This window comes from Pollicipes pollicipes, unplaced genomic scaffold (genome assembly GCF_011947565.3).
Source record: "Pollicipes pollicipes isolate AB1234 unplaced genomic scaffold, Ppol_2.1 Scaffold_4740;HRSCAF=5597_pilon_pilon_pilon, whole genome shotgun sequence".
Lineage (NCBI taxonomy): Eukaryota > Metazoa > Arthropoda > Thecostraca > Pollicipedomorpha > Pollicipedidae > Pollicipes > Pollicipes pollicipes.
The window spans coordinates 39,029,529-39,056,549 of NW_023596545.1; the positions used below are offsets into that span (position 1 = coordinate 39,029,529).

General features: G+C 53.4%; 2 protein-coding genes across 2 annotated transcripts; both read right to left on the minus strand.

Moving 5' to 3' along the window:
- Window positions 1-11,302: 11,302 nt before the first annotated feature.
- Window positions 11,303-11,794, minus strand: LOC119098354 (uncharacterized protein K02A2.6-like). Its single transcript, XM_037221275.1, has one exon. It carries the CDS (start codon window positions 11,792-11,794, stop codon window positions 11,303-11,305), a length of 492 nt encoding a protein of 163 aa, XP_037077170.1.
- Window positions 11,795-18,616: 6,822 nt separating this feature from the next.
- LOC119098792 (uncharacterized protein YMR196W-like) lies at window positions 18,617-26,270 on the minus strand (the record flags this gene model as incomplete). Its single annotated transcript, XM_037221834.1, is given in 10 exon segments — window positions 18,617-19,470; window positions 20,523-20,823; window positions 22,323-22,475; window positions 23,056-23,261; window positions 23,646-23,805; window positions 24,133-24,230; window positions 24,233-24,252; window positions 24,440-24,584; window positions 25,136-25,259; window positions 25,953-26,270. Coding segments are annotated over 10 exon segments (1,722 nt in total), but the record flags the coding sequence as incomplete, so codon positions are not given.
- Between the last annotated feature and the right edge of the window lie 751 nt (window positions 26,271-27,021).

Sequence of the window (27,021 nt, forward strand, 5' to 3'; positions counted from 1 at the left end):
TGTGGCCAAACCATTGGGCCACGTGAGAAAAGGAGGGCCGGTCAACCCGGGGAGAAGAAATAAAAAAAATAGAACATCAGGAAGGACGATCAAAGAGGGCGGGAGGGTCTGGCAGGAGCCCAAGAGGCCTGGAGTTTGAGGAGTGGGTGTCACGGCGTCTCCACAGCAGAGGAGCACGGCACATCGGGAGCTGACGGCCTTGCATCGCGGACACGACGGCTCCGAGCTCCAGACGTCTGCAGCTGCGGTACGGAATAAAAGATGCAGCATAATTCTGAGAACTGTGCTCTGACTACTAACGTTATTGCCTCCATGCTTTTCAACTGGCCTAAGCTTTAATGCACTTTGCGAGATTTAACCAGTTGAGGCTAGCTTATTCAAACCCTTCAGTTGATCGCGCGGTGTTATCAACCTGGGGACACGCCAGCGATAAGAAAGCGGTTTAGCTTTATTTGATGTGACTACACTCAAATGTGGCGATTCAGATATGGTAATGTGACTGTGCCCGATCATGACACGCCTTGCAGAAAGAAAGCAGCACGAGCGATCACGTCCATGAGAAGACCAAATGGCAATGACTGTGTTAAGTGCCGTCTTACAGGTGGAGGCACGCCACATTGGAAATTTCATATGGAAGCTTCTGCAATTGACACAACCCATTTTCTACCAGCTAGTGAACAAGATATGCCCTTAATATAAAAAACATTCTTGCAGTAACTAAGGAATATTTGAAACCCCTAAGGAGCATCAGACATGTTATGCTGCAGTTGAGATATTTTCACTTTCACTAGTAACTCCCAGCTATGTGATAATTTATTTCTCCCGCACATACATATTGCTGTAACATCATTGAAAATTGCAAATTGGTTCAAAATTAACTGACAAGTTGCATAAAATCACAAAAAGGAGGACTGATGAGACATTTGTAAACAAAGCTTCTATCAAAGCACATACAAAAAGGACTCACTTGGGACCATCTTCATCTTTCACTTCCACAGGTTTCGCTGATGCCTCTGGACTTGCATCAGCCCCACTTGCTTGTGATGCCCCACATGCAGATAATGACATGTCTATGCTACCTTGTTGGATAATGGACAAAATTAGCCATTAATTTCCCACATGCTTATGTAATCTGAAAAAGGTAAGTCTTGTCAGCAATAAAGATAACCATGGCAAAGCAGAGAACACAGTGACATGTAGCCAAGTGAATGTTTGTAACAGCTATTCAATGTTATGCAAGATCAGCCAACTCAACCCATTAAGTGGGTCAGGCTGATTCATGTTCACTGCATAATGACAATTGTAGGAAGCAGACATGGGTGCATTTCAATTAGCATCACAAAAGGACACCAACCAGTGGAGTTCTGAGGTCATCAAAACCAAACAATGTTGGAACTAAGCAACACAGGTTGCTGAAAAGACCATGCTTTCAAATCTTGGGTATTGTGGATCTGAAAGTTACTCAGATTCTAACTCCAGACAACAAATGGGTCTTCATCTGAGCCCACAACCAGGACTTCAAGGCTTAAGCTTGGTGTGAGGTTTCTTCACTCAAGAGTTGTTGCATCATTCATTATTTTCCATAATTGACCTAATTCTGACTGCATACAATTGTTGCTACTGTTTATACCATGCATGCAAATTTTGGCAGGTTCATTCTTTGTGGCATGGTAAGGGTGTAATTTTGCCAAATGAATTGGAGCTTGATGGTGAAAAATGCTACACCTTTTCCCATGATCATGCCAAGAAACAAGGTTATCTTCACTGTCAGCCAACTTCCTTCTCATAGTCAGGGGCTAGAGTCCAAGTTGGGTGGCTGAACCTTGCCGACCCAGCTGCAAAGATACAGGTTATGCTGTATATGCACATGTCCAGCATGGTAGTACCACTGCCACAATTTCAGTGCATGTACATTGTGCACCTGAGCTCTTAGTCTCATGTACAGACAGCAATAATTTAAACAGTCAATGTTTCAAGCAGCTGTGATGATTTGATCATATTTCAGGTGAAAACACACCAAAAACATTAGTTCACACAGAGATCACGTAAAATTGTGGGAAATCAGGCCTGGTCCGCGTTCGACCTACGCAAGTGAGATTTCGAACGCACCTAACTCCCCTAGTGTCCGGCGCGGTGGGTGAATTTCTTGCAGGCTGGTCCAACTGATGAGAAAACTACAGCCATGCCCATCACACACCCACATGTCTGCTCCTGACCTTTGAAAACAATTATAAATACAATCCATGCACGCATGAAGCCTGCGAGAGATAGCCCGGACCAATTACTACCTGACGCAGGACGGCCGTCGCCCAACCCCCCGCTCAATATCCTAAACCTGAACAAGGCGCTTGTGTTTTGCCTGTTTCGCGCCAGGAATGTAAGCCGGAAACGTTCCTGAACTACTGTTGCAAGACCATTCTTCGCTACAAAGTCCGCTCCTTCCAAAATTCGGAACTGCGCAGGTGATTCTGGAATCCTGAGCAAGCTAATTGCAGAAAACTATTGAACTTGACAACAATTCTACTAATGAAATCATGTCAGCCAATTCTATATTGCGAAACTGGCGGGTGCTCGCCGGGATGCAGCCAAGAGGATTTTGCGCCTTAGGCCGGATTTTCCCTTTTTTGTCCTAGAAGGCTCCCGAAAGAAAGTTAAAAAAGCTGTCGAAAGCGATGGCACATTGACCCAGCATTAAACAGACAGATGCGCGGCCAGAGACTATGTAAGGGCGGCAGACGCGTGTAAAAGAAAACTGTGAACTGAGCATAGCCAGCAGAGCACCATGATAATTGTCATTCGCACTTATATCCTATTCCATGCCTTAACCTGCATCCTCGCGACGTCCCGCTCGTCCGGGGCGGGCTGCGTGAGCTAGCTTCCAGCAGACTAAAATGTCTTCTGATACCGGCCATTCTCAGCGCCAAGCATACACCTTGCAGAAGAGTCCTTGTGTGGGCTACGTATCGATGAAAGGATTTCTGCATGCATGTGGGTCTGCCTCACCGTTATCCATTCCTCCTCATCCAAAAGACCTGGGATCACCATGACTGGCCCTAAGGGTCCTAACCTAAGTAACCAAATAACCAAGATAACCGCCACAGATCAGGCGCCAGATTTTCCGATAGCTCGAAAATCGGCTTTTGCACCATAGAGGAGGGTCTCCAGATGATTGTGCAAATCCGTTGGCACCCGTAAAGCTATGCGCGCCTGTTGTGCACGTTAGGCTCAAATACCGAGGCCGCGTGAGCCTGGATTACATTGGAGAAGTGTTGTATCGTAGACTCGACATCGTGGTTGTCGTTCATGGGCGCACCGCGAGTGGCGCCACTGTCAGGCGTTGCGAGGCAGTCGGCCCGGAGTCGTCGTGCCGTGCGTTTGTTTGTTCACACATTGTAAATGGAACTCACGTTAACATCAATAAACAGTTGGGAGACACAACAACTTGGCGACGAGAAAAGGATCTTAAAGTAGGGACGGGTGCAAGTGACGCGCGAACCGGCAGGACGTGTGGGACTGCGAGGACTGGCAGGGCACGTGGAGCCGAGGACTGACAGAACGTGTGGAACTGCGAGAACTGGCAGGGCGCGTGGAGCCGATGGCAGCAGTGTTTGAAAACGCAGGTGATCAATCGGCGGGCTTCGGGAGTTTTCTGACTCGGTCGACGGGACAGGGTAGTGTCGTGTCATCCATTTATTGTCAGTGTGTCAGGGGCAGGACAGTGACGGGGTCCGATAGCCCTGGGACAGGCTCAGGGGCATCAGTTGCCACAAAGTCCCTAGAACGCACGTGGTTTCGCCGTCGCGGCGTGCCGCCATTTTGGGCGGCACGCCGCGACGGCGTGCCGCCGTTCAGTGGGGGCCCGGCGGAGGCGCTGCGTCTTCGGGTCAACGACTTCCGGAAGCGCAGTTCGGCAGCTCGCCGACAAGGGCGCTGTGATAGCCAGCGGTGGCGTGACTCGCGAGTCAGCACGGCATCAGCTGATCGGCCGGAAAGGAGTCGAGCCGGCCGGCTGGGCGGCCGGGCACGAGCCAGCTGATCGGAACGTGGGAAACGACTGAGAGTCGTGCGCGAGACAGAACAGCTGATCGGACCGTGGGAAAACAGCTGAGGTCAGTGCGCCGGATCGAACAGCTGATCGGGACGTGGTAAAGCTGAAGGGATGGCGCTGCCGGGAATGCATCTGCCCACGGTGGCACCCTGTCATACAGGGGAGGACTTTGAAAGGTGGGTGAGAAGCATAGAGCGGTATTTGGTGGCCGTGAACATAACTGATACCAGTCATAAATGTGCAGTGCTTCTCCATCTGGTTGGGCCGGACGTCGCAGATCTCAGCGAGACGCGACGGCAGATAACTTTGAAAAAACTTCATAAGAAGCTCACGGCGTACCTGTCGCCGGTCAAAAGCGCTGTGACTGAGCGGGCTGCATACCACCAAATGAAAATGCAAGCGGGTGAGGAACTCGAACAGTTCCTCGGGCGATTCCGGATTCAGGCACAGAAATGCGGCTATACAGCGGCTGAGATGGACAGGGAACTCCGGGACCGGTGTGTCGTCGGAAGCAGCCCCGGGCTGAGAGAAAAGCTACTGCAGGAGGCGGCGACCAAAGGAGACGGGCTGACGCTCGCGAACGTCCGGCAGACAGCGCGGGCGTACCGAGACATGCGTCAGCTGAGCGCCCATCTGAGAGTCAGCCGGCAGTCACAGGAGTCGACTGTGAGGGGACGGCCGTGAACGCAGTGCGGCCGGACCGGCCACAACGGCCACAGCGAGGCCAGTGTTTCCGATGCGGATCCAGACAGCATTTGAAGAGGGATTGCCCGGTCGGGGTGCAGGAGCGTGGCGCTGCCGACCGGCCATCGTTCGGGGATAATGGACGGCGTGAGGAGCGGCGGCAGCAGGGACAGACCCGCCGTCCCCCGCCCGTCCGACGCTGTTTCCGGTGTGGGTCGGACGCCCACCTACAGCGCAGCTGTCCACAGCGCCGCACAGTGGACCATGTGACTGAGACTGAAGGAGGTGTGCCACAGCGCTTCGAGGACATTCTCCTACAAATCGACATCCCGAGCGAGGGGGATGGCCTGCCACTCATCACAGTGAGGATCAACGGTCAGGACATCACGATGATGATCGACATCGGCTCGCCGGTGACAATCGTCGGCAGAGATGTCCAGATCCCGGGACTGCGCATGTGGGCATCGGAGCTACGTCTGCAGTCCTACACCGGTCAGACGGTGCCCCTCCGCGGAGGGGCAACGGTGGAGGTGGAACACGCAGGCCAGGCCCGGTCACTGCGACTGGTGATATGTGACCGGCAGGGGAGCGCGCCGCTGCTGGGACGAGACTGGCTGCGCCAGCTCCGACTGAACTGGCGAGCGGTTAGCATGGTCGGCCGGCCGGGGGACGCTGACGGGAGAACCACGCCCGGAGTCGGGCGCGAAGACGACGCTGGAGTTGGTCGTCAAGGCGCACGAGACAGTGTTCACCGACGGACTGGGGAAGATGTCGATGAAGGCCCATCTCACGCTGAAGCCTGACGCGCGTCCGGTGTACAGGAAGGCCAGGCCTGTGCCGTACGCCCTCATGTCTCTAACTGACAAGGAATTGGAGCGCTGGATCACGGAGGGAGTCGCAGAGAAGGTTGGCCCAGAACAGAAACTGTCAGGCTGGGGGACCCCGCTGGTCCCAGTGCTGAAGCCCAACGGTCAGGTCAGGTTGTGCGCAAACTACAGCCTGACAGTGAATCCACAGCTCCGGGTGGATCCGTACCCACTGCCTGCGCCAGAGGACCTATTCGCGAACATACGAGGTCGAGTGTTCGCAAAGCTGGACATCCGGCGGGCATACGAGCACATGGAGCTGGACGAGACGTCACGGGACCTCACCACGGTGACGACGCACCGCGGCTCGTTCCGGATGATCCGTATGCCGTAAGGCATCGCCAGCTGCGGCTTCCTGTTCCAGCAGGCAATGGACAAGGTGCTGGAGGGACTGCCGGGCTGCGTGTGCGGCATTGATGACGTTCTCATCGCAGCGGAAGACGAGGCAGAGCTGGCGACACGGCTGGACCGGGTCCTGACTCGGCTGGAGCGCCACGGCCTTCGGCTAGAACGCTCAAAATGCACTCGGGGCGAGCGAGGTGTCTTACCTGGGATGGCGGATCACCGCGGACAGCATCAAGCCGGAGGAAGATGGGACAGCCGCGCTGCTGGAGGCGCCAGAACCACGTGACGTTCACCAGCTCAGATCCCTGTTGGGATCGGTAAACTACTACAGTCGTCTCCTGCCCGGGCTCGCGTCAACGCCCGCTAGCCCCACTGTACGCGTTGCTGAGGCGCGGCTCGCCGTGGAGCTGGACGCCGAGATGTTCGCCTGCAGTAGATGAAGTAAAGCGGCTGCTGGCGAGCGGCCGTGTGTTGGTGCGGTATGACCCCGCCCTGCCACTCGAACTGGTAACAGACGCCAGCGCCACTGGAGTCGGCGCGGCTCGGATACACCGCATGCCGGACGGCACGGAACGACCAATCATGTTCGGGTCGAGGACGCTGACAGCCCACGAGATCGAAAACGCCATCCGGCGGGACCCGCTGATGGCGAAGGTGCTCATATATATAAGACACGGATGGCCGACAGAAACGGAGCCGGAGTTGGCGCCGTTCCGACACCGGGAGGCGGAGCTGTCCACAGACCACGGCGTGGTACTGTGGGGAAGCAGAGCGGTAATACCCCAGAGGCTGCGGTCGCGAGTACTGCAGGAGCTGCACACCGGACACCTCGGCAGCGCCAAGATGAAAGGAGTGGCGCGCCGGTACGTGTGGTGGCCGGGAATGGACACATAACTGGAGGCACTAGCGCGGGATTGTACCGCATGTGTAGAAAAGCGAGGAGCCCCGCCACGGAGCGCGCTGCACACCTGGGAGCCGGCTGGCGGCCCGTGGGAGCGAATCCATGTGGATTTTGCCGGGTCGCTTCAGGGCTCCAGCTTCCTCGTGGTACATGACAGTTTCAGCAAATGGCTGGAGGTGTGTCCGATGGGAGACACGGCCACAGCTAGCACGGTCCGGGAGCTGCGAGCCATGTTCGCTCGTTTCGGTATACCACGGCAGCTTGTCTCCGACGTCGGACCTCAGTTCACAGCGTCACAGTTCGCGGAATTCTTGAGTGGGAACGGCGTACGACACGTCAGAGTAGCACCATACCACCCGAGCAGCAATGGGGCTGCCGAACGAGTGGTCCAGACCGTTAAGAACGGCCTCAAGGCGGCGCTGAGGGACGGGGGCTCCCTGTCTCGCCGGCTGTGCATGTTTCTGATGGCATACGGCGCGGCGCCATACTCGATGACAGGTCGGACGCCGGCGGAAGTGATGTTCGGGCGCCCGATGCGCACCAGGCTCGACCTTGTGCACCCAAGCATCAAACGAGATGTACAAGAGAAACAACAAGACCAGAGGGAGGCGGCGGGAGGAAGGTCGCGCCAGTTCAGGGTAGGCCAGACCGTGTGGGCGCGGACATCTGGCGGCCCCCGACGGTGGCGGCGCGGCGAAGTGGTAGGCATCACGGGCCCCGCCTCGTATCAGGTAGACGTCGGCGAGGCCGTCTGGGACCGCCATGCGGACCAGCTCCTGCTAACAGCAAGATGGGAAGAGCAGCAGCCGACCGAGTCAGCTCCGCTGGAGCCGTCGCAGCAGTGTCCGGCCGACCCTGCTCCCGGCTGGCAGCAGCATCAGATCCCGGAGGCTCACAGCTCTCTCGGGGAGAGAGAAGGGGAGGAGGAAGAGCGACCGGCACCGGCCAGGGAGGAGGCAGGTGGTCACGACCAGACCACCACGGAGCCGGAATCAGCTCAACAGAACCGAGCTCCTGACGGGCCGGACGCCGAGTACCAGCAGACGGGGCAGCCGCGCGCCGTCAGCGCGCCGCCCCTGCGGACGGGGCAGGCGCACACGGCCAGCGCGCCGCGTCACGAGACGCATCCGCGCCGATTAGCGCGCACCATCCGACCTCCGCTTCGTTTCAGCCTGTAGGGAAGCTCCAGTATGGGGGCGGAGGGCGTTGTATCGTAGCCTCGACATCATGTTTGTAGTTCATGGGCGCACCGCGAGTGGCGCCACTGTCGGGCGTTGCGGGGCAGTCGGCCCGGAGCCGCCGTGCAGTGCGTTTGCTTGTTCACACCTTGTAAATGGGACTCACGTTAACATCAATAAACAGTTGGGAGACACAACAAGAAGTTTGGCGATGCTCACTGGCTTGCGGTCCTGTGGAAAATCACTCGAAAAAAAGAAAGCTGGAACCGATCTTGAAAGGGCTTAAGGAGATTAAACCAAATACCAATAATTCTGAAACACCTATCTGTTGTTTTTTTTCTGTTCCATTAAATCCCCGCGTGGAGACATCGTCGCCGCCGGCCTCCACGACCGCTGCCTGTGCGGACGGTCCGCCGTGCTCACACCGAGCGATAGTGAGGCCACCATCCGCCAGTCCAGCGTCTAGAACGAGCCCCGCGGTGGTCAGCTATAGCTGTATCCCATGTGGTACGGGTGACATCCGTCCGGAAAGTCTGCCGGGTGTGGGCTCACCGCTGGCACGGATGGTTTCTTCGCGCTCATGGCAAGCATCGTCTTGACTGCTGCGCTACCTGACGTTCGTGGGAAACATTCCGCAGGCTTTGGCCACAGTTGCGTCGGATTCCATGGTGGGCATGTTGGGCGAGATATTGCGGCGCGCGGCGTACTATCCGCCGTGGGCCACATGCTGTTTTTTTCAATGTGCCAGTACGGTTCTCGTTACGTTAGGCCCGAGTGCTCATTCTGGACATGCGCGCCAGGACGATCAGTAGGTGGTGGCCCGTTAAAAACACCGACCCCGCCGGGTTCAGAAAGTGAGACAGGCACCTTGTGGGGAGCCCTATCGGCCTGGCGCGTCGACGGCTGGACACTCGACGTCTTCACCTCGCTAAAATGTCCTCGCCGGCGGAGGAATCGCCGACCCTTCGGCGATTCTGAGATCCCGGCCCCTTTTTCTCTTTTTAGATAGTAAGGAACAAGCGTTCGGTAGGTCTTTCGAGTTAACATGCTCGCACCTAAATTCTGCTGTGCTATATGTGGTGTCGTTTCCAAGTCTTATTTATCAGTAATTGGTCTTAGACGCCATGTACTGCGCTCAAGCTCTTAACCTATATTTCAGACCCCGCGTCATGCGGCAATATACATGCGTTGTGCGCCACCGAACGCCAACGATATGAAAGGGAAGCCGTCACTAAAATATAGGACGGCTACCGTACATGGTAGTACATCGCATCCCTCTTTTCAACATATGTGCACTACACACTAAAGGTCCAGGCGGTCGGGTTTCTTGAGAACTCGACCGCAACGGGAAGTTGGGATGTTCGGCGGTTCGTGGTCTGGTACCGCTACTGCTCTGGGGCTCGTCTGAGCGCAGGCAGCTCGTGGAGGTGGGCTGCTTTGCGCTGGCACCGTCCTGGCTGGGGTGGTGTTGTCCAAGCGAGTTGGAGACGGGCTGAGGCTGCGCAGGTGTCGCCGGTTCCTCCGATAGACGGCGCCGTTGGCCGCTCTGATGGTGTACGACCTTGGTTCAGGCCGCTGGTCCACGACGGTCACTGGTTCCCATCGGCCGCTCTGAGGGTGCTGTACGCGGATGGGTTGTCCGGGAATGAGTGTTGACAGCTCAGTCGCATGTCGGTCGTGGTACGCCTTTTGGGTGGTCTGGCGTTCCACCAGGCGTGGCAGGACGTCGGCCTGCTCTCTTCCCGGTCGGGCCGTCATGGGCAAATTTCCCCGGACTTTCCGACGTTGGAGGATTTCGGCTGGGCTTGGCAGGTGACTGTCGATGGGCGTCGTCCGCAGGGTGAGGAGCGCCATGAGCACGTCACTGCCTCTCTCTAGAGCCTTCTTCATGGTCTGCTTCAGCGTTTGGATGGTCCGCTCTATGAAGCCGTTGCTCTCTGGAAAGTGTGGTGAGCTCGTGATGTGCTCGATGCTCCACTCCCTCGTGAAGCAGGCGAACGACTCACAGTCGTACTGTGGTCCGTTGTCACTCCTGATGGTGTCTGGGATGCCATAGTCCGCGAAGATTTCCTTCAGAGCGTTGATGACTGCTTTGCTGGTGCAGTGCTCCGGCATCCTCCTTACGATCGGGAACTTCGAGAAGTAGTCTGCGACGGCCAGGTACGTTTGGGAGTTCAGATGGAAAAGGTCTGTGCCGATGATCTGCCATGGGCGCGTTGGCAGCTCCATTTGTGTCATCGGCTCCTTTTGTTGACTCCTCATGTGCTTTTGGCAGGTTTCGCATCTTGCCGTCTCCCTCTCGATGTCTCTGTTAATGTCTGGCCAGTAGACACATTCTCTTGCTCGCAGCTTGCACTTGACCCGTCCTTGGTGGCCTTCATGTATTTTTTGCAGGATTTCTTCCCTCATTTCTTGGGGGATGACGACTCTCTCCCCCTTCAGGACGAGTCCATCTTCCACCGCCAGTTCATCTCGGTCGGAGGGACGGAGGCAGGCCTTTTCGAGATCCAGGCCAGCCTGCGACGATGACGTCACGGAGTTCCGTCAGCGTTTTGTCGCGCGACGTTTCTTCCCTCAGCTCTTGGAGCTTTCTGGCACCGAAGTGCACGAGATGGATCTGCAGGTCGAGCTCAATGTGGCTGTTTTCTGCCGGCGGGAGGCGCGACAGTCCATCTGCGAGTAGCATCTGCTTGCCAGGTTTATAGGTGATCTGTACGTCGTAGTTTTGCAGACGCATCAGCATCCTCTGAAGTCTTGGTGGTGCTGCTCGGAGGTTCTTCAGTTGGATCATCTCAAGTGGCTTGTGGTCGCTCTCGACGATGAAGTCGTGGCCGAAGAGGTACGTGTGGAAGCGTTCGCACCCAAACACGACCGCCAGGAGCTCTCTTTCGATATTCGCGTAGCGCTGCTCGGCTTCTGACAGCGACTTTGAGGCGAACGCGATGGGCTTCCCGTCTTGCACGAGGGCGGCTCCCAGGCCTTTCTGCGAGGCGTAGACTTCCACTCGTGTCGGCTTCCTTGGATCGAAGTATGCCAGGGTCATCTCCTCGCAGATTCGGTTTTTCACCTTTTGGAAGGCTATTTCGTGGGCTGATGTCCAGCAGAACTCGGCTTCTTTCTTCAGAAGTCCTCGGAATGGTTCTGTTGCATCTGACAGCTTTGGCATGCATGCCGACATGTATGTGATGACGCCCAGGAACTCTTGAAGTTCCTTCTGGTTGGAGGGCGTTGCCATCGCTTTGATTTCTGTGACCTTGTCAGGGTCAGGGTGCGCTTCGTCTCAGTCATACGTGATGCCGTAAAACCTGATGGACTGCTGCTTGATGGCGCACTTCCTGCTGTTGAACGTCAGTCCGTGTTTCTTGGCGACGGTGAACAGGTGGTGGAGGCTTGCATCGTGGTCGGCTTCGTTCTTGCCGAAGACAGCCACGTCGTCTGCGATTCCCATTGTTCCAGGACATTCCTCCAGGATCTGGTCCATCTTGCGCTGGAACACGTCCTGAGACATGACCAGGCCGAACGGCATCCGGAGGTACCTGTACCTTCCGAACGGGGTGTTGAAGGTGGTGAGGAACGAGCTCTGCTCATCCAACGTCACCGACCAGTAGCCGTTCTTGGCGTCCAGCTTGCTGAAGACGGTGGCGCCTGTCAGCTTGTGCGTCAGCTCCTTCGGCGTTGGTGTCTTATGGTGACACCTTTTGATGGCCTTGTTGAGGTCCTTCGGATCAAGGCACACTCTGAGAGTTCCATCGCTCTTCTTGGTGCAGACCATGCTGTTGACTCAGTCTGTAGGCTCTTGGACCTTCTTGATTACACCTGTGGTTTCCATCTCGTCCAGCTGCGCCTTGAGTTGCTCTCTCAGGTGGATGGAGAACTTCCTCTGTGCGTGTATCACAGGTTGGGCGTCTTCCTTCAGCTCGATGTGATACTTCCCTGGGAACTTGCCGATCTTGTTGAACTGGTCCGGGTAGATTTTCACGAGGTCCTCAACCGTGTTCACCTTGCTGTCTGTGGCTGTGATCGCACAGTGCAGCGTCACCAGATTCAGCGGGCGGGAGCTTGGCAGTCCGACAATGGCTGGTCCTTCAGTATCCACCACAAAGAACTTGGTTGGGGTCCAGCTGTTGGTGCCAAACCTGCGGGCAGTTCCATGCATCCATGCTGTTTGATGGTGGTGCCATTGTAGGCTGTGAGGATCACATCTGATTTCATAACATCAGCAGCCCGTGGCATACCTTGAGCAGTCAGGGAGTGAGGGAACATCTGCTGGTACATTCTCACAGGCAGGGTGTTGCCTTGAGCACCAGTGTCCACTTTCACTCTAACATTCACCAACAGTTTTTGTTTGTCCAGCCTTGTTCGCAGGAAGGCGAATGCCTCATCTCGAGTGTCTTCACTCACTGGGTTTGCACCTGCTACTTTGAGACTTGATGGTCAGCTGACTGAACGGATCATTTTTGCTGATGGCATGCACTGGCCTGTTTTGGTTGTTTTGTTGTCTGCGACTTGGCTGGTTGTACCTTTGATGCCTTTGGATTGCTCCCTGTTGGCTCAGTGACCTTGGTTTGCTGTCCCTAGGCTGTACATCTTGAGCCTCCCGACAGACAGTACTCCAGTGGTTCAGCTTTCCTCACACCTTACATGCTGAACCAATGGCTGGGCACTCTTGTTTGTGAAGATGAGCCTTGTAGCCACATCTGGTGCACGTTTTGTTACCTTTTTGGCTTCTTTGCACATAGTGCACTACTTGGTTGGCATCTTTGGACCGGACCCTCTTCACTTGTTGCATGTGCTGCATGGACGCTTCATGTGCGCGACCCACCTCCAGCACTTTGTCCAGGTTGAGAGTGTTATCTTTGCTGAGGAGCTCTTTTTGAACCTCAGCATGGCATGTGCCGATGATAAGTTGTTCCATGACCCTTTCATTAAATCCTGGTCCTCCCTGAAGGCACACTTTTGGGCCTGGTGTTTGCATCTGGATGCAAAGTCATCAAACGACTCGCCTTCCTCCTGCTTCAGGCGTTGGAGGAACAGCCTGGCCACTCTGAAGTTGGTCTTAGGCTCGGCTTGGGTCTGGAACTTGTCCCATACCTTTTTGGGATCCTTCTCTTCCTCTGCTGGGAGGCCCCATGAGTTGCAAAATCTCAGGCCTGGCTCTCCTGAGAACAGCAAGATATGGTCCACTTGTTTTTCTTTTTTGATTTCTTTCACTGAGAAGAACAGTTCACACTTCTGCTTGAAGAGCTTTGGGGCAAGGCTTTGGTCAGCAGCTTCCCAATCCATTCGAGGTATGAAAGAATCAGACATTTTCTTGTCTTCTGCGGCGATTGCGACGTACGTGACGCGCACTATTGAAGCCCTTAATTTGGCTTATCGCAGCTAGATATTTCTCCCCTCGTTTTTAGATTGTGCTGCAGTTGAGCCTAAGACCAACTTCAGAGTGGCCGGGCTGTTCCTCCAACGCCTGAAGCAGGAGGAACAGCCTTCTCAGTACACCAGTCTCTTCGGAGGCGTGGGTTCGAATCCCACCGCTGCCACCATGTGGTGCCGTTTCCAAGTCCTATTTATCAGTAATTGGTCTTAGACACCATGTACTGCGCTCAAGCTCCTCATCTATGGGCGCGTTTCATTTTAACTATCGTACTACCAATAGTCGAAATCCTGTTCTATGATTGGTCGGGCGGCCATGATGGATTCGTGACGTGAAGGGTGTGACGTCACACTTGTCGACTACTGGACTGGCAGAACCCTTTAACATCTCGGTAGTCGGCGGGGCATCCACAAACATGGCGGCGCGCGGGGCGGGCGACATGGCGTTAGTGCTTTGGATATTTTAGTTAATGTGGGGGCTGCTAGGGATTTAGCGGGACATTATTTTTTTAAGCTTGTGTCTTGATGATAACCTGTCTCTGGATGACTCCTGTTCTCATTGTAACATTTCACTTGGAAGCAGCTTCAGTCACTGCTGTAAGGACTTTTGGAATGCACATAGATCACAAAAATGTTGTATTTCCTGCCAGCAAAAAACACTTTGTTCACTGCCCTTCAGACCTCCACAGCATTGCAAAATCTACATCATGCTGACCTACAGCGAACACCACAACGAAAATACCTTAGACACTGCAACACAGCCAGTGATCATCCAGCAGCACCACCAGCCTTGCTACAGCACCCAAAGCCTTTCCACTAGCTCTTTACGCACCACGACAGCGGATGGTTCAACGAGTACCGGATTTGTATGCTCCCGCAGTACTCCAGCTCTCGGTCGCACCTCTTCATCGGCATATACGCCTTCAGTGACCTCATTTTCACCATCCTCCTTCCAAAAGTCATGCTCCTGAAGTGAAATGTTGTGAAGTACACAGGCTGCCACTATGAGCTTCGCAACTTTCTGAACTGACTGAGCTTCCACACAGGAGAGACGCCGAAATCTTGCCTTCAAAATGCCAAAGGTTTTCTCCACAACCACACGTGTGCTTGAGATCAGATAGTTGTACTTCTTTTTCTTTTCCCTATTTTCTGCCAGTTGATTTTCCCGAAATGGTGTCATGAGCCAACTCTGTAGTTCAAAAGCAGAATCGCCAACAATGAAACCATTTTGTGGCAGGATTGCATGTCTAGTGATGGGGTCTGCCAGCCTCTTACCCAGGGTACTCTTTCTAAACACACGTGAGTCATGAACTGACCCTGGCCACCCCACACAGATGTCCATGAACTTGTGGGATGAATCACAGAGGGCCATCAGATTAACTGAGAAGAAGCCCTTTCTGTTGATGTATGCCTCAGGATGATTATGAGGCTGTAGTATTCCTACATGACACCCATCCAGAGCACCACACACATCGGGGACCCCCTTCAGCGACCTGAACCCCTCCATCACTTGTGCCATGCTTTCCAAAGGAGGTATGTTGATGAACAAATCCCTCATTGTGACCAGGTCTTCAATAACTTCATCCACAAACCTCCAAGCAGTGCATGTTGCCAAACCAAAGAGCATTGCCACTTTTCTGAAGCTGATGATGCTTCCCAGGTACCAAAGAGTGAGGAGTACTTGTTTCTCTCTGGGATAAGGTTCCCTCCCCTGTCCAGAGGGATTCTCATCCCTTTCCCCCAAGAGTCCAACAATCCTCCCGACCGTGCCCCTCTTCAATCTGAACTGTTCAGCGTACTGCTCGTCCGTTAGTAGTGGCACTGTTTTTTCATAAAAGTCTTCATTTTTTTCCAATCTCCTTCGGTCCCAAACTTCCCTGCAACATGTGGAGTATTATTAGATTGGAAAATTAACACCAGCAGGAACAGGTAAGGTCTGCAGACACATGCCAGGAAAGCATCAGGAAGGCATCACCAACAACAACACGATGTTCAATATTTTAGGCAAAAGCCAATGGACATTCTCATCACCCAATGTTATCATGCAAGCTTGTCCAGAAGAGTAAAAATGCATGGCTTAGATAGAGTTGATCAAATCCTAATTCAAGGGTGCAGTTCCTATTCAGCTGGGGGGAGGGGGGGGGGTTCAGCCCACCCACCCCCAACTTGGGCTTCATCTCCCCTCAAGTTTGATGTAAAGTGGGAAAGCATTTTCCGAAACTGCACCCCTAGCATTATCATTTATCATGTCTGATGCAACTCACCCATCAAGATCGCGGTAATGGACGACTTCAAGTGGGTCGTCGCCTAATGGAGCCACTGGGGCAGTTTCTCTCTGTAATTCATCAAACGTAAATGCTTCCATTCCCGTGTATGTTTTTGAGGTATGGATGACAAGCACACAAGATCTTTCCCGTTACTCATACCTTCATCTAACAGGTTTTTGACCGCGGTCGCGCTGCCGCCCACTCACAAACTTATTTTTCTTCCCAAATTTGATGGTCACAACTGCGCAGCTAATGTAACGCTCTCCAGTAGTCAGTAGCTGGTATGAAACAGCCTAGCATCCGAGTGGGCGAGGTTTGTGTTCGTCTACCAATAACACAGTAGTTGAAATGAAACGCGGCCTATATTTCAGACCCCGCGTCATGCGGCAATATGCAAGCGTTGTGCGCCACCGAACGCCGACGATATGAAAGGGAAGCCGTCACTAAAATATAGGACGGCTACCGTACATGATAGTACATCGCACTATATGGCGTGATCTCTTTTAGTGCTTACATCCCATCGCAGTTATCAGCATGTCTAACATATAAATATGTCGCTAATGTGTGTTGTTCTTTGACGTGCCCACCCCGCCTGTTATTTGGCGAACAGTATACAGGAAAAAAGGCAGTATTTATTAATGAGTAATGTGCGCCCTGAGTTGTGTGCCATGAGAGGACGCGTCGTAGTCAGGTCCATGTTTACATGCCATATTAATTATCTTGCATGGCTCATATGCTGTGCACAGCTTGGGCCGACTATGGATTTTCCACGAGTGTAATGCAATAATTGTTATCACAATGGGCTAAATGCGTCACAAATGCTCTGCGTTATGACTCCTCAGAGCCGATGAGGGATTCCGGCGTGCCGAGGTGTGATTCTGGCGATTGGGGATAATACGCTGAGGGGAATTCCGACGTGCCGATGAAGGATTCCGGCATCATTTTGTGACGAGAGAAAGTGGCGTGTGCTGCTCGTGTTAGGACGAAAGCATCTGTTTCATAAAAGCCCATGTGATGTTGGCGCGCCAATGTTTTCGCCACCACCTGCGGTCGCTCCCTGCTAGTCAGCTTATGATAGAGTATTGCCTTCATGCAATTGACTGCAGATCAGTACCGTTGGCCAATTAACCAGCAGCCGTCATTAACAACACGTATAATTAATCTCAGCAAATATGATTATTACCCGTAGACACATTACTCCCACGGAGCCGTTTTTTCTGTCGTGAGATCCATTATTCGCAAGTACAATGACCATAGTACTCGCCTACTATGTCGCCAGGTTGCAAACAATCGTGAACTTGGCGGCCAGAATCGTCTCGGGGCCGTGACATCCCCGTCTGCGTAAATTAGGTGTATGTGGTGGCGTCTTTTGCGCTTCGGGCACATTACTTCTTTATTTTGTTCGCTCTGCGTCTTGATTTCACTAATACATTGTTGCGTTCATCGTTTTTAATTTATTCTTCTTGCGTTTACTCTTGTTATGTTGACATCTAGACATTGAACGAGGCTTTGAGTTACCCGGAGAAAAGATGACTTTGCAAGTTGATGCGGCCAACCATTGCAATGAAATCAACGTGGAAATTGAAAACGCTCACGTGAAAACCACTGCAGATATGGGAGGCCGGGTTATTAGACCGCACTCATGCCAATAACGAAGAAACTGTTGGTGGTGGGTGCACATAAGTAAGTGGCCAAATGCGTAGAATCTAACGGATAGTATGACAATGTGCCGATTACAGGTCTGCATGCGTGGCAGATAAGAAGCTGACTAGCGCGAACGGCTGAACCGTGCACGCGCGAACTGCTGGAAACAGCCAGGCTGAATATTGGGCTACCGTCGTATCAGTAACAAGAATATCATTACTGATGGGCGCATATATTCGTACGCCTATCACGCAAAGTTAACTGTCAAGTATGAACATTCGTTTTGTGGGCTTCTATTCAGCAAAGCCGTCAAGATTCAGTCGTCTTTGGAAGCGAGTGCGTTGCCTTCTGGCTGCCATGTCAAGCCTGGTGATGACGGAACGTCTGTGGAGAGTGGGGAACAAAAAACATGACTTTTGCCCGTCCTTCATGTGCATTTTATGTCCATGCGCGTGGTCCCTCCCATTTTGTTTGTAGATTGCTTTTTTTTAACCTTCCACTTCAAAACGTCAGTCTTAGTGCAGCCTGTCTCCTCTAGATTCCAGTCAAACCCTCCAATCCTGACTGCTCCCGCGATCTCAGAGTCGTGATCACGGCATCCCAAGAAATCCAAAGGGCATTCCACGGTGCGTTATCTTAAGCATGTTTCTCAATGCTTGTTAACTTTTTAATGGCTCCGGCTCATTCTTTCTCTGTTCCGTTTTGCTTTAATGTCGGCAGCACCGAAGTCTTCACGCATGCAACTTTCGTGTTACGTACGTATTTGTTATGCTTGCTGATTTTGTGTCGCCTGCCCATCGTGGAATTCCTTCCTGAGCGCAGTTTGTGGAGGTGATGGGTGCACAGTGGTTGGGACGATGTGCACTGGTGCCGTTTGTGCTCAACCCTGCATTCTGCAGGAGCACAGTTAACTCCGACACCACTGAGGTTGACCAGGAAAAAAGCGATCCAAAGAACCTCAAAAAGTTGTGAATAACTCTTTCTATTCGTCTTCCTGTCGCCTTCAGCATGGATACAATTTGACAACAGGGCGACACGAAGCTTTCCACGTGTTTGTTTTTTGGCCACAAACACGAAACTTGGCAAAAGGCAAAAGCATTCAGTTTATTTTGTGACAGTAAAGTCCACTTCCATGGCAGTGCATTTGAGAAGCAGGCCGGCCGGAGAGCTCCGACTACTACGATACGGCAGCATCCCGTGGCTAAAGATACCCTCCACCTCAACTCGGCTGAGTATCGCAATACAATCGACCGCTTCACAGGCGGGACCGAATGGTACCAACTAAGTCGACAGCATTTCATCATGTCTCAGCTACGTCAACCAGTCTGAGCCAATAACACTGTGTTCTCGCCTCCGCATACAAAAGCAGCTGAGACTGCCTTGTCACCTTAGAAGCGGTCGAGTAATCCCATATCTCTTCTCCAGCAACACGCTCGTAAAGAATACGATATTCAACATGCCAGAACAGCACATCCCACGAAGGTTCATTATCAATAAAAAACGTAATATATAGAAACACATAGAATGGCTCTTTGCATTACACCGATTTCTACAAGGCTTTCAGAACTACGTTGGATTTAAGAAGAGCTCCCTCACCGTGCTGCTTGCCTAGATAGACAGCAGCTCCGGATTCCACCGCGGTCTCAGCACACGACCTCAGAGATGCCGTACGCCCCCCGTCTCGTTTCCAGTTCTAGCGCATCAGCTCCACGTTCGGTGCCTCAAGAGAGGCGCTTCGCGGCTCATGAACAGCCCTACAGTCTCGTGCTAATCCACCGCGCGGTTTTGAGGTGCCATCCAGATTGGCCCCACATTACCCTCGCCCCTTGGCATGGCGTAGCCCAGCCGCTTCGACGCCACTCTCCTGGCTGGCACCGGCCCGCTCCGGTCGGTGCGTCTAGTCACCGCCGGAAGTCCGGTCCTCCGCAGCTGGCCACGTGTCGACTTCGGCCCGCCAGCGCTCCTCGCGCTCACGGCTGGGCGTCGTAGCGCCAGGCGAGGCCGGCGTGTCGCACGCCCAGCTTCATCATTAGGCAGTTGACGATGAGCGAAGTCCAGCCGGTCTGGTGGGAGGCGCCGCAGCCGCGGCCCGAGTCCCCGTCGAAGTACTCGTAGAAGAGGACCAGGTCGCGCCAGAACGGGTCCTCTGCGTACTGGGCAGAGTTGCCTACCGAAGGAGGGCGCGGGTTGAGGTGGGAGAGTGATGCCAGATCAGGACTGTCGACAGACGGCACTCGTCCTCGTACTGTGAGGTCTAACGTGTCCGACAACCAGCCCAGCTTGAAACGGAAGAAGGGCGCGGGTTGAGGTGGGAGAGTGATGCCAGATCAGGACAGTCGACAGACGGCACTCGTCCTCGTACTGTGAGGTCTAACGTGTCCGACAACCAGCCTAGCTTGAAACGGAAGAAGAGCGCGGGTTGAGGTGGGAGAGTGATGCCAGATCAGGACTGTCGACAGACGGCACTCGTCCTCGTACTGTGAGGTCCCACAACCAGCCTAGCTTGAAAGGCAGCGATCCGTGGTCCGTGGTCTCCAGCTAAGCGCATAGTTGTGTGGTCGGGATTTGAAGAGGTAGTGGTAAGCACGGCATTTGGTCAGTTGTTATAGCTGTATGCATGTCGGATTGATCTCACTGTGCCATTCTCATCGTTTTCTAGGTTTTATCATGCCAGCAGCTTTGCGTATCATTAAGCTATTGGTCACCATGCAATTGCTGCCTCCTGCTGGGATCTGGCCATGATGTGGCAGTGTAGCCTGATCGTGACGTTTAAATGGGACCGTGACGTTTAATGGCATCACGACGTTTAAATGGGACCGTGACGCTTAATGGGATCGCGACTTTTAAATGGGACCGTGGCGTTTAATGGGATCGCGATGTTTAAATGACTTTTTGGTTTAATCTCACATCTGACGCTGATCTCGATCTCACACATGATCAGACTTCTCATGCATCTCTCTCATGACGCTTCGCTGGTATCTTCCAGCGATGTTTTGTTGAAACGTGGCGCATGACATTCCGCTGAGTTCACCATATTATCAGGTTGTGTCGCCGCACTATTTCGCTCCGCTCTTTCAACGACATTACGCTGTGCCTTACCTAGATATTCTGTTCGGATGTCACCTGGCATTCCTCTAGGATACCTCACCTTACCTCGTGCCGCGACCTGATTGTGACACTCGGCTGAGACCCAGCACGCCACACCGGGCGTCCTCTCACCGTGGCAGGGCCGGCGCCCGTCCTCTCCAGGCACGAAGAGCCGGATGAGGCGGGCGGCCAGCTCGCAGGCCACCTCGCGCAGCGTCAGCTGCCGTCCCGAGCCGACCGGACACTCGACCGTCAGCCTCTTGCCGTAGAAGAAGTAGTAGCGGTCGAGAGCCTCAATCAGCAGGAAGTTGACGCACAGCCAGATGGGGCCACGCCAGTTGGAGTTGCCACCGAACAGGTGCGTGTTGGACTCGCCAGACACGTACGGCACCGAGTACCGCTCACCGTTCAGCGAGATGACAAACGGGTGGTCCTGCGGGAGAGTTGCCTCAGTCAGGAACGGGTGGTCCTTCGGGAGAGGTGCCTCAGATCATGAACGGGTGGCCCTTCGGGAGAGGTGCCCCATGTCACGAACGGGTGGTCCTGCCGGAGAGGTACATCGGTCACGAACGGGTGGTCCTGCGGGAGAGTTGCCTCAGTCAGGAACGGGTGGTCCTGTGGGAGAGGTGCCTCAGATCACGAACGGATGCCCCTGCGGGAGAGGTGCCTCAGATCACGAACGGGTGGTCCTGCGGGAGAGTTGCCTCAGTCAGGAACGGGTGGTCCTTCGGGAGAGGTGCCTCAGATCACAAACGGGTGGTCCTGCGGGAGAGGTGCCTCAGATCACGAACGGATGCCCCTGCGGGAGAGGTGCCTCAGATCACGAACGGATGCCCCTGCGGGAGAGGTGCCTCAGATCACGAACGGGTGGTCCTGCGGGAGAGGTGCCTCAGATCACGAACGGGCGGTCCTGTGGGAGAGGTGCCTCAGATCACGAACGGGTGGTCCTGTGGGAGAGGTGCCTCAGATCACGAACGGGTGGTCCTGTGGGAGAGGTGCCTCAGATCACGAACGGGTGGTCCTGTGGGAGAGGTGCCTCAGATCACGAACGGGTGGTCCTGTGGGAGAGGTACCTCAGATCACGAACACATCGTCCTGCGTGTTCCAGGCGCCAGACTGAAGAGAAACGTTCTGAGCGCTTTGAAATGTACTTGGGAGATGCATGCGCACATTACTTTACGACGATCACTTCAAGACAATGCAGATATTTGTTGACATAAGGACGTGTTTTAATGTGTTCACGTAAGGGTAATCAATATATATATATATATATATATATATATATATATATATATATATATATATATTTGTACTGTGTACTCCATTGTACTGTGGAGATATAGCTATGTTATATACATATACATATACATATACATATACATATGTACATATATATATATATATATATATATATGTATATATATACATATATATGTATATATATATATATATGTATATATATATATGTGTATATATGTATATGTATATGTATATGTATATAACACAGCTATATCTCCACAGTACAAAGAGCCATGGATGTTATTTGCACTCATGGCGTATCGGATGCGACTCCTTTACTTAGTGGACAGGGTAATTTGTACAACTACAAGGCGAACGTTCCTGTGTCCCCAAACTGAGCGAAGCATGTTTGGAACTCACGATTCGATGTAATTAGAAGGTGAGCTGTGACAGTCTTTTGCGCGTTAAGCTGCACATTTATGCCAGGCTGGACTCGCTGAGCTGACCTTTACCGGAGCTGATCATAGCACATGCAGGTATCACCCGTAACCCGCCACTGTCTCGTGCTAGCCACGTGAGGTACTTCCATCCTTGGGAATCGCCACGTGACGTAGTTTTACCGTTGGGAATGGTCACGTCATGTGCTTTCATCCTAGGAAATGGTGACCTAAGCTGCTTTATTTGAGATCCCACCTTGTGCTTCTTCGAGAGGGAGCGCACGCCGTACGGGCTGAGGAACTCCTCCTCATCCAACAGGTAGCGCAGGACGCTGACCAACTGCTTCTCGGTGGGAATGCCGAGGAGGAAGTTGTCCAGTCCGTCCTCCGAAGACGTCATGTAGGCCACCTGCCGGTGGGACGCCAATGGCGTCAGACAGCTGCCGGTGGGCACCCAGTGACGCCAGACAGCTGCCGGTCGGTGCCCAGTGACGTCAGACAGCTGCCGCTCGGCGTCCAGCGACATCAGCCAACGCCGTCCACAGAGCTTACGATGTTGTGCGCACGCGTGGCGCGTTGGATGCGACTCTCTTAATGGTCAGGATGCCTTGTCAACTACGGTTGGATGGCGATAGTGTAGTGGTTAACGCATTTGCGTTAACCACTGCGCGTCTGGGAAAGCAGAGGTACGGGGTTCGATTCCCCGCGGTGTCCGCCTTTCCCGCCAGCGTGAAAGACGGGCGACGCCGAAAAGCCTCAGCGGCTGATTACGTTATAAATCCCGATGACAACAGCATCTACAATGCAAGACTACGGTTGCCCCTAAACTGAGCCGCCCTTATCACTCAAAAACCCAGCGATACTATTTTGGTTGAACAAACGTTCGCACATTCAGCTATGTAGAACACACTTTCTGTGCCTCGAGTACCACTTCAAGTCCACCTAAACAACATCACATCCGTGACCAGTCATCTCTTTCAGTCTCGTACCCTTCCAAAGAGGTCCTTTCGGTTTTGCATGAACCACTGCGTGCGCTTCCAGAACCCGGTGAGTTTTCTGACGCGCGCGCCCTCGAGCACGAGACAGGCAAAGAGCGGGATCAGGCCGACCATCGAGCGCACGCGCAGCGGGATCGAGCAGCCTGACTCGGTCCGGATGAAGTCGTAGTAGAAGCCGTCCTGTTCGTCCCACAGGCCTGCGGTGGGAGGCGAGCATCAGTGACCCAGAGGTCCCTGGTTCGAATCTCACATATATTTTTCCAGCCCCACGCGGTGTCAATGGGAAAGGTCGCGACGCCAATGACGCTGACAGATACATTTATTTTTTACCAACACAATTAGTGCCGTTCACCTTTTTGCATCTTTTGGAACATGAGTGTGATAAAAACACGTTAATATTACCACTTGCTTTTCTAGTTACAGCGTGGGATGGAGGCTCGACATCATGCCCTGGATTTATCTGGAACGCCGGGCAATGATGCATTGAACCACGATTGAAACGGCATACTGATGGGAAGTGCCTCCCTTCACTCATGAACGACGCACTGTCGAGACAGATTCTTCCCTCCTCCGTTTCGGACCTTCTCCCTGTCCTGCGCTGTTGATGGCATCCATGATGTGGATGAAGTGCTCGAAGAACTTGGACGCCATGTCCTCGTAGGTAGCGTCCACCTCCGCCAGCTCCAGGGCGATGTCCAGCATGACGACGCAGTAGAAGGCCATCCACGCCGTGCCATCCGCCTGGCAGCGGAGAAGACCGGAGTTGGAGGCTACTGAGCACTCTGGGGTGCAGCGGCGAGGGCGGACATACGTTTAGACCGGAATAGGTAGTATCCGGTACAGGATACATATCAAAATAGCCCAATTTTAGAGATAAAAGCGTGGGGTTGCATATTTCCTCGAACGTTAGGGAGTGTCCACGGTTTCGATTAATACGGCCTCTGATCAGAGGCATCACTGGGCAGTATTAAGGAGAATACATGACTGATCAAGACAACGTGCACGCAGGCGGAGACGGTCGGGACGGGTGGGCCGGCCCAACGGTCATTAGATGCCGTCATCTCTAACCTGCTCCAGCTGTCCGTGGATGGGCAGGGGTTTGGAGCGGTCGAAGATGCCGATGTTGTCCAGGCCCAAGAAGCCTCCGGAGAAGATGTTCTCCCCCGCGGGTCCTTCCGGTTCACCCACCTGGATCTAATGATGAAAGCCGTGGTGGGATACACACACACGCACACACACACACACACACACACACACACACACACACACACCACACACACACACACACACACACACACACACACACACACACAACCACACACACACACACACACACACACACACACACACACGTAATCGAACATGGCGTGCTCACCAGGTGAAGTTGAGCATGAGTTTTTGGAAGCAGCGCGCCAGGAACTTGGTATCGCGCTGCTTGCGAGGCCCGGTGCCCTTGAACACCTTCCGGACGGCCCAGGCGTGCACCGGTGGGTTGACGTCGTCGAAAGCGAACTCGTACGCTGCCAAACGGAAGCCTGCGCCGTCAGGCAGCTCCGCACAGTGACAGGGCGTGCGGAGCTGCAGCACTGCGGACGCTCAATCGCTTACGGCCGGTTACAACGTCGCCCGGATGGAGCGGTGACCTAAGAAGTGTGACAAACAGTTCATGAGACATTGGTAGTAGCCTTATTCCTCATAGAAAAACCAGAAGGATGGATATATATATATATATATATATATATATATATATATATGTGTGTGTGTGTGTTCATGCATCTAAGTGCGTTTTTACTAAAAAGAAAGTTGCGTTTCTCCTCCGTTCTCTTCCACGAGGGATAAGGCTGTTGCTAGCATCTTATCTATATGCATAATGTTCCTCGCAAATGCACTTAACATCTTGCATAAACGGATAGGAGTTTAATAAATATCGCGACTCCAAATGCAACTGGAAATTTGCTTGCAGCACGTCCGGACCTCTGCGGTCGTTTCGCCATCAGTTTCCCGATTCGAGATGGTCATTTCAAACGGTCGTGCTTTCCCTCTCTCTCTATTTATATATATCCGTGCCCACCTGGTATCTGGCCGTTAGGGTGCATGTACCACTCCCGGAGAAAGAGCATGAGCTGACCCTTGGCGAAGTCCACGTCCACCAGCGCGAACGGCACCATATGGAATGCCAGGTCCCAGGAGGCGTACTGTAAGGACGTCGAGATGGCTCAGGTGCAGGTGACAGGCGGTGGTCGGTGGTCGGCCAGTGGCAGCGGGGACGAATTACTTACGTCACTCGAAAACGTGAATTCTTTATAAAAGTTGCAAAGTAAAACATGGGTGATCATGGCCCATGGCTGACAAGCGAAGATGAGCATTGTTACGGGTTAGAAGCATGAGAATCGGTAAATCTCTAGTCTGTAGCGTCTTACCAACGGCCGGCGTTTTACAATGGTTCTTTGAGGGATGCTCTCTTTAATGTTTGCTCTATCGACGAAATGCTGGTATTATTAAAAATAAGATGTGCTCTAAATTGCACATAGTTGTGACCGGTCTAACTTTTTCCCCGCGAAAGCTGTTCCGACATAACTCGCCTTCGCTCACTACCAACGACGGCCACGGCCGCCGCTACCTCCAGGGTGCTTACACACCCCAGGGGACCTTACACACCCCAGGGACCTTACACACCCCAGGGACCTTACACACCCCAGGGGACCTTACACACCCCAGGGGACCTTACACACCCCAGGGGACCTTACACACCCCAGGGGACCTTACACACCCCAGGGGACCATCGTCCCTACCCAGGGTCAACAACCCCAGTTCTCACTCGTGGATACTGCCCCGCTCACCCATGGGTGAACGCTTCCACTGCGGTCCAGAGGTACAGCCCCGCTCACCCAGGGGTACTCCCACTTGTCGGGCATGGAGATGACGTCACGGTTGAAGAGGTGCATCCAGTCGTTGTTGCGGCCCCGGCGGCGCTCTGGCGGCGGCGGCGGCTGCTCGGGGTCGCCCTCCAGCCAGTCCTTGATGACGTAGTGGTAGAACTGCTTCGTCCAGAGCAGGCCGGCCAGGCCCTGCCGCGCTACGTTTGTCTCCTCAGCGTTGAGCCGCGCCGGGATCGCCCGCGCGTAGAAGGCGTCCGCCTCCGCCTTCCGCTTTGAGAACACAGCGTCGAACGGCTCCCCCAGCGACGGTGACGCGGCCTCGTCGTCCTGCGGGAGGGTGGGGATCAAACACGGAGTGATTTGAGTAATGCGGAAGCAGGACGGAATCTGACGGTCAGTTGTTTGTCCCAGTGTGGTGACGAAAAACTACGTCATGGTGGCGAGGCCTCCCGCTGGTCAGGCCTCGCAAGATAGGATATATATATATATATATATATATATATATATATATATATATATCAGGATCGTCTTTGCTTTTTTGCTATCGCCAAGCACACGGTTAACATGTGAATTGTCCTGAGAATGAACGATCAGCATTCTTTCCAATTCCCAACAGACCTGGCGGGACTGTCAATGGCCACATCATCCCAGGAACAAGATGGCTTAGTGCTAAAAAATACATGAAACTGAAGCACGGCTGGACCGAGCTTCGCGCAGTATTTGCTGTCGCAGGGATTTTTTCCGGATCCTTATATTCCGTGCAACAATTTCGTGTCGAGTGCACCGTGATGGTCTTGTGGGCGCAGATATTTGCGTTGGCTGGCGCGCTCGACAACAGAACTATCGCTGCATGGCAAACATGTTTTAGACATCCTGGCTGACGGGCTCTGTAAGTTTAGCTTGGTCACTGTTGTATTCACTGGTGGCCTTACGCACACATGCAAATGTACGCCACCTTAAGTGGCCCAGTGACTGTGCGATGTGGTATGAACAAAAGTGGACGGTGACGTTGTCAAGCCAAGATGCTTTGAAGGCCCTTCCCTGTTCACAACGCTGGAGCGTCGGTGGGACAGTCGGT